Source organism: Nelumbo nucifera, chromosome 1 (genome assembly GCF_055504915.1).
Source record: "Nelumbo nucifera cultivar China Antique chromosome 1, China Antique-T2T, whole genome shotgun sequence".
NCBI classification, from domain to species: domain Eukaryota; kingdom Viridiplantae; phylum Streptophyta; class Magnoliopsida; order Proteales; family Nelumbonaceae; genus Nelumbo; species Nelumbo nucifera.
In genome coordinates, this window is record NC_142649.1 from 58,854,483 (window position 1) to 58,862,040 (window position 7,558).

Here is a 7,558-nt window from a genome sequence, read left to right on the forward strand (position 1 = left end):
TACTGAAATTATTCTAAAATGTGGGAGGTCAGGGACCCACGGATTCTCCCATTTCTTAACTCGAGCCCCATCGCCAATCCTCCATTTCAAGCCTTACTTTAATAACTGCAACCATGCATCAGGCTACGCCATCCCCAGGAGGTATTCCTTTCAACAACAGCCTCCAATGGAACACCAGGGAAAATGCACACTCTTCATCACTCTACCCCATAGAGTACTATGATCATGTAACAACCACCAAGCTAGCTTAGCCAGCAGCACCCAGTTAAAGCAACTTGCTTCCCAAAATCTAAGCCCCCCCCACCAAACTTCACAGCACACATCTTATCCCATGCAACCAACCTTAGTGACTAGAAAATAAGGTACATTTAAAGATGAAGATCAAAGAGTCTTGGTAAAAGATCAAAAGGATGGAAAAACTATTTTGAAAAATTATTAAATGAACAACAGGGAGAATGTGCTAATGGAGGAAAATACCAATATTAGTAGTGTTAAAAATAATGTGTACATTCATAGAGTTAGACCTACTAAAGTAAAAGAGATGATGAAACAGGATTCAAATAGTCGACCCCCTATAAATGCACACTCTTCATCTCTCTACCACAGAAAGTACTATTATCATGTAACAGCCTCCAAGCTAGCTTAGCCAGTAGCACCCAGTTAAAGGAAACTTGCTTCTCAAAAACCAAGCCCCCCTCAAAACTTCACAGCACACATCTTATCCCACGCAGCCCACCTTAGTTTAGGATTAGAAAATAAGGTGCATTTAAAAATGAAGATAGAGTCTTGGTAAAAGATAATTAAATCAAGAAGTCGGAAAAACTATTTTGAAAAATTATTAAATGAACTACAGGGAGAGTGTGTTAATGGAGGAAAATCTATCAATATTAGAAGTGTTAAAAATAATATGTACCTTCGTAGAATTAAACCTACAAAAGTAAAAGAGATGGCGAAACAAGATTAAAATAGCCGACCCCCTATAAATGGAATAAGGCATGACGATGATGACAACGATTAGAATTCAAGTGCCCCCAGATGAAGTTAAAAAATTTATTATTTAGTTTCTAACAAACTCCCTGAGAAATCTTAAAGTGACCCATCACAAACAGAGGAGCCACCATCCCTATTGAAATTCACTAGCACCTCCCTCCAACCTGCGCAAGAGACTTCTACTTCCAGCCCTGAATTTTGGCTTTCATCTCTCAACTATATTAGAAAAGACCTCTAACTTTTTCCATCCAATGGTTGTCGGCAGCCAAGATATTTAGAAATACTACTCCCAGCCATAATCTTCAAAATTATACTTATTACCTTTCGAAACCTAAAAGGAGTATTCCTGGTGAACCATAGCTCTGATTTCTGCCAATTAATAGATTGTCCCAACAGGCCGACACTTGGATATACAACTGCATCACTTTACTAATGGTTAAGGCGTTAGCAACATCCTCTTTGAAGAACAACAAGCAATCATCAGCGTAGAACAAGTGATCAACTGGTGCAGCATTCCGATGAATTTTCATGGGCACTAGTGATCACTTGTCCATATCCTTCTTAATCAAACCTGTAAATGCTTGAGCTGCCAAGATCAAATGATAGTGAATAAAGGTCCCCTTGTCAAATTCCTCTCAATGTGGTGACCCTTCCTTTTGAACACCATTGATATTAAAAGTATAAACAACAGAGGAGATACAGCCATAAACTAATTAAAGCTAGTGATCATTAAGGCCCAACTTCCCGAACACGGCCATCAAAAATGACCATTCTAGGCAATCGTAGGCCTTATTAAGGTCTAATTTGATGACCATATTGAAGGATCTTCCTCAATAGTTGGGCTTTGGCCTGGGTTTCATGCTCAGGCCAGACCTGAACCTAGCCCTGCATTAAACCCAAAAATTTGCGGGCCACGCTGGGCCCAATACTTTAGGCCCAACTCAGCATGGCCTCCTCAGCTACCATACTTGGGATTGCGAGGCATCTTTCTTTATCCTCCTATTTTAATAAATTGATGCTGTCTATTAAAAAATAGTTATTGATTTATTTCTAGGTTTTCTGTTTTCAGGTCTCGCCTTCACTATACATTGTTGAAATAAAGAAAGCAGATGGAGATAAACTCGAGTACAAGGTAGTGTCAAGATCTTCTTACCATTATCTACATTTTTAGGAGCAAATCAATATAGCCAGCATCCTCAAGCAAATAATCCCATACCCTGCATTCTATGGTCTAGGAAAAGAATAAAGAAAGACTTGAAAATATAGATAGATATGGCACTTTTTGGTCAAAGAGCTCCATTACTGAGATATGCATCACCTTATGAACATACCCATTCCCATATGATTAAATAGCTAAAATCTAACAAGGATACCAGATGTTAGCATTTTTTTTTGATAAATCTGTTAAAAATTTTATATTGAATCATGCCAATGGAAGTGCTGAACCATGAGACTTAGAATTTAGAAATTGTGCTTAATGTGACAATGATTTACATTCAGCTTCTTCTTTGTGGATTATATTTGATACTCTGACTACAAACTTTTATTCTATCCTTGCTATTTCAATTATCATCATGAGTCTGTTGAATACATCTCCATGAGAAATGCTCTGCTGCTTTGAGGGTGTAACTAAACCATATATATGTAACAAATATCTGGATTTTTAATGTTGGAGGTACCCATTATACATTAGTTTAAACTTGTATTAACAGTATTAATAATTATGGACTTCAACCAGTAGATCTTAATTAATTTCTGCTAATAGTTCATTAGTTTTAAGTCTTACCAACTAGCCAGTTTTTTTTCTTGTTTTGATAACTATACCAACTATCTGGTTGGAACCTTGCATCGACAAAAGAACTTATTTTCATTTTTCAGTAACTAAGTCAGAAAAGGAGGATATAGACTAGTATCTCTAATTTGAAATTTGAAAATAAAGCAAGGAATAATTCTTTTATGGTAGCTTTGATCATTTTTTCTTGGTAAAAGTGGATTTGATCATTTTGAACCAGCTAAATAAATACAAATCCACTGCTCGGGAAAAGGAACTTGAATTCAATTACATTATGCTCAAGTAAAATTTGAAAACCAAATGAATTACCATAGAGATTTTCTAGCTAACACTGTCATCAGAAACAACTGCAATAGATAGAAATGGAGTTCATAATATTTCATGTGGAATCATAGTTGACAGGACTCATAACAACTAATTGGTGCAAAAGCAGATGTGGCAGTGAAGAGAATACACATATTCAATAAGGAAAAGAAAAGATAATGAGTGCATCAACACCAGCATCGGATTTGTGCAATGTAATTAAGATTTCAATTAAACAAATTGATGGAAATTTCGGATGACAATATATCAAAAATAGCAATGGGTTCATTGTCCCAATAATTCAAAAATGTCAGACACTTTAGAAGTGTAATAATCTGGGTGGATGTTGTTCAAAGGATCTTGAAGATCAGACAAAGTGGTCACACCTGCAAAAAGAAAATCTCAAGAGACATCAAGAGAGCTCATAATGAACATGGGGGAAATTTGGTCTTATCAGATTTCAAACAAAATGACACTGAAATACCAAGCAAAATAAAAGGAAATTTTTTAACCTGTAAAAACAAGGAGGGTTTTGCAACCAGCATTTTGTCCAAATAAAATATCAGTGTCCAGCCTATCACCCACCATGCACATTTTGGAGGTTGGTAATTGAAATCTGCAAAAAAAAGGATAAATGAATTTCTATAATATCTATATGGTAGAATATATAATTGCATGATACTATCATTAAGTTACAAATATATAAAGAGAGGGAGCAAAACCAGGAACACTCTTTTTTGAGGGAAACATTTCTCACTTAAAATGCTGCATTAAAGATTAAAAAGCCACTTAATGTATGCATGCACACATACATATGTACCTACAACGAACATGTATAGAGGGGCCTTAGTGATTGATCTAGGCCTATCATATACAGATTCAACACCATGTACATGGCCTGCCACATAAAGCCTTATCTGATTTATTAGACTCTCCCTCTTGAAGAATGCCAAACTGAACAGTGATCGAGATAAGCAAGATAAGGTTATCAGTAATCAGTATGTAAGTAAAGTTCATTGTGGATGAACTTCGAAGCCCAATATACCCCCCCCCCACCCACACCCACACACACATACACAAAAAGAAGGAAAAAGAAGGGGGCAAAACACCCATCTTCAACAGTCCATACACAAAGATCCCTAATTCCACTTACTTCTGTAGCAAAAAGTCCATCATGAATGTCGATGGTTTTCCAACCACAATTGGCTCCTTCTTAGTGGATCCACAAATGGCACCAACAATACATCCAGCACCTGAAACAAGGTCCAAAGCTATTATATAATGAAAATACATGTAAAGCTCAGTCTCATTGATGAAATGGTTGAAGTTGCAGCTTAGAACTAACCAGGCCATTCTTGCAGATCAGTCATATGGCCAACTGCATCACGATTGGTAGCAATGTAGAGGCACCCAGGATTCTCACGGATGCATAAAGTTCCATACCTGCCAATGCACACCTTGAACATTTCAGAAAGAAAATGTAGAAACCAAAGCATATTAGAAAATTTTTAAATATGTAACATGGGTGTCTTACTAATCAATTAATGACTGTCAAAATTAGCCAAGGCCATCGTCAGTAGGTTAAGGGGATATGTTTATATTTGTACATTCTATTGTTCTCACATTCTAGTTTCAATTGAACATTTTGAACTCCCTGCAGGTTATTAATGATATATTGGAGATATCCAGGGACAGTTTCTTGTTCTCAACCACTATAGAGTTTCCCCAGCAGTTACTCATGTATTCCAGGCTTCAGTGCTCTGTTACCATGTTACATAAATTTCATAATATCCAGGGACAGTTTCTTGTTCTCAACCACTATAGAGTTTCCCTAGCAGTTACTCATGTATTCCAGGCTTCAGTGCTCTGTTACCATGTTACATAAATTTCATAACCCTTGATCTCAGGTCAAAATGAATAGAAACTTCGGCATTGATTCAAGCATTTTAATGTACTTGTTTTCAGGTGCTGGAAGATGCCAGACACATGCAGGAGAATCAGCAGATGTTTACTAGTCCCCACTGACATGGGTAAAAATGAATATCACAGCCACCTAATCAATAACACTGTTTTGGGTAAATATGATCCCCAAGTTGAACGCATGATATAGAATTCATTTCTTACCATGCCATGCCTCAACGTTGGACCTTGATTTCCTGTATGTGTTGCATTTCCTCCACAGTACTGTCACCACAAACTGACCTGGCTGGTGTACCAGAGGTTTGCCGATGCTAGCATGTGGGCTCTTTAACTCTTGTCACATCAAATAACATAAAAAAATGATAATTACATGATAAGTAGAAACAATAGACAGGAAAGGAAGGAAGGGGACTTGTCGTACTGGAGCTTGTAGTAATTGATGTACTGGTCAAGTCCAACCACAACTGCTCCAACCTGAGAAAAGAGGAAAAAGAAGAATAAAGAATTGCTACTAGAAGATATATCAGTGACACATTTGCAGAGCACCTGGAAATACCTTCCCTTTAGCCTATGTTTGGTTTGAAGGAAAAGGTAGGGAAAGGAAAGGAAAGTCAGGGAAACCAATACAAGGGTTGTAAAGGTTTCCCTACCTTTCCCTCCCTTTCCCTACATTTTCCTTCAAATCAAACATAACTTTAATTTTTCATAGCATATAAAAGACAAATTTGTCATGTAAAGCGACAACATTTATGGAATGTTAACAGAATCGAAAACGAGACCTTCCTAGGATTTGAAAAAATAAATGCTTTCTTTTGGAATGGAAAAGCATTTTGTTAATTTTTTAGGAAAATATCCCTGATGATTTATACCAGATTATCAAACTCTGGTGTTCGAATGCCAATAGAAAGAAAGACAGAATAGAACCACTTTACTCTAAGTATCTACTAAATAAAATGCCAATAAAAAGTAGTTATAATGTTACATTACAGTTGCATCATGTTCAAAGAGACAATTTGGTTTCAGCTGTGCCCTCTTGTCCCCGTCTTCCTGCAATAGAGTGCCATTGTTCAGACTAGCAAACACAATATGACAACCAAGTAAACTGTGTATTCCAAAAACTGATGAGCCCATCTGGCCCCATCAAGATTTTGTCTCTGGTTAAGGGATTGTCATATTCTGATTTCTGAATCCCCAAAGTTTGCTTAGAGTCGGTATCACTACTGTTACTACCACTATGGAACTTGAACTAATTTTAGAACTAATGAAGGCATGAAGCTTTTTACAGGACCACCAAGACATGTGAAACCAGCGAGTTGAAGCTCTTCCAGTATGCCTTCCTCTCCAATCACATAAACCTACAATCCCCGCAAAAGAGAGTAGTTCAGAAACTGATGGAGATAAAAACGCAGCGAATCAGGAAATCCCAAGAAACAAATTGGATGTTTAACCTTTTTCTCTCGAGGGAAGTCTGTGGTTTTCAAGAACATGGCTGCAGCGAACGATGACGAGAAGATCTCATCCTGAGAGAGAAAGAGAAAGCGTGGATTACGAACGTGAAGCTCTGATAGGAAAAAAGCATTGTAAAGCTCCGAACAATTTTTCCCTTGGTTCATCTAATAGCAAACCTCGCTAACCACAAGTCCAAGCGAATGGAACTTTTTTGCATATTGCTTTCTTGATTTTGTTGAGTTGTTTGTGACGAAGACAATCTTCTTCCCCTGCTAAAAGGAAAACATCCACTCATACAATTTCTAAATGTTTTGATATGGAAATTCCATGACAGTACCCAACTAAGAAACAATACCAGAGACAGAGAGGTAATAGAAGTATAAAACTATTACCCTGGCACGGAGCATCTCCAATGTCTGAGGCACTCCTTCAATGAGCTTGTCGCCCTTCCAAATGACGCCTAAGAAGTGAAAAAATTTTCTTGAAAATGTTGGTCTGAGGAATTTGTAAGAAGTGAAAACCGAAAAATCGAAAATTTGAGCGATTAATGGCTGTTTCGAAGTTCTAACCATCGCAATCGAAGAGAAAAGCTTCAACGGAGTCCAGCAGAGCTTTGACGCTACCAGGAAAGAGTGCCCTGGACTCCCCGCTGCATTCCATTATTACGGTGAGAGGTCGCTGTTGATGCAGCGTGAAAAGCAGAAAAATCTGCTCTGACTCCCAGACGGTAAGTTGGAAGTAGTAAGATATAAGCCACGAACCAGAGCGACTGAGCGCGCACCACGACAGTAGGGCTTACATATTTAGTTAGGCTCTAATTCTACGCCACGCGTTACAATTCTATTGGTTAGAGGACCAAACCCATGTACCGGATTCAGCCTTCGCAAAACGGTTCTCGTGCTCACAGCCTTTTGCAGCCGTGCATAGAGAATATCACACAAAACGGTTTAAGTACGGTTCTGTGAGGACAGATTTCGATCTCGTCGGTGGCTCTGCCAAAGCGTTCTCGGAAAAGGTTGATTGGAACTTCCAACCTCAGAATTAATAAATGAGCTCGCTACAATGAATTGGATTTAGTCCTCGTACAGCGCACCTCACAGCGCT

At 38.0% G+C, this 7,558-nt stretch overlaps 1 protein-coding gene across 2 annotated transcripts; it reads right to left on the reverse strand.

The window, feature by feature from the left end:
* Window positions 1–3,218: 3,218 nt before the first annotated feature.
* Window positions 3,219–7,227, reverse strand: PGLP2 (2-phosphoglycolate phosphatase 2). 2 transcript variants are annotated; one of them, XM_088896764.1, is made up of 11 exons: window positions 7,024–7,227; window positions 6,847–6,914; window positions 6,631–6,726; window positions 6,454–6,525; window positions 6,289–6,360; window positions 5,993–6,052; window positions 5,427–5,479; window positions 4,431–4,528; window positions 4,239–4,338; window positions 3,598–3,701; window positions 3,219–3,471 (listed from the first exon to the last, which is right to left on the reverse strand). In XM_088896764.1, exons 1-11 carry the CDS (start codon window positions 7,112–7,114, stop codon window positions 3,371–3,373), a joined length of 915 nt encoding a protein of 304 aa, XP_088752890.1. In that variant the 5' UTR covers window positions 7,115–7,227; the 3' UTR covers window positions 3,219–3,370. The 2 variants fall into 2 exon arrangements, with proteins under 2 accessions (XP_088752890.1, XP_010245044.1); XM_010246742.3 differs by having other exon boundaries at window positions 6,631–6,723; window positions 7,024–7,226.
* Between the last annotated feature and the right edge of the window lie 331 nt (window positions 7,228–7,558).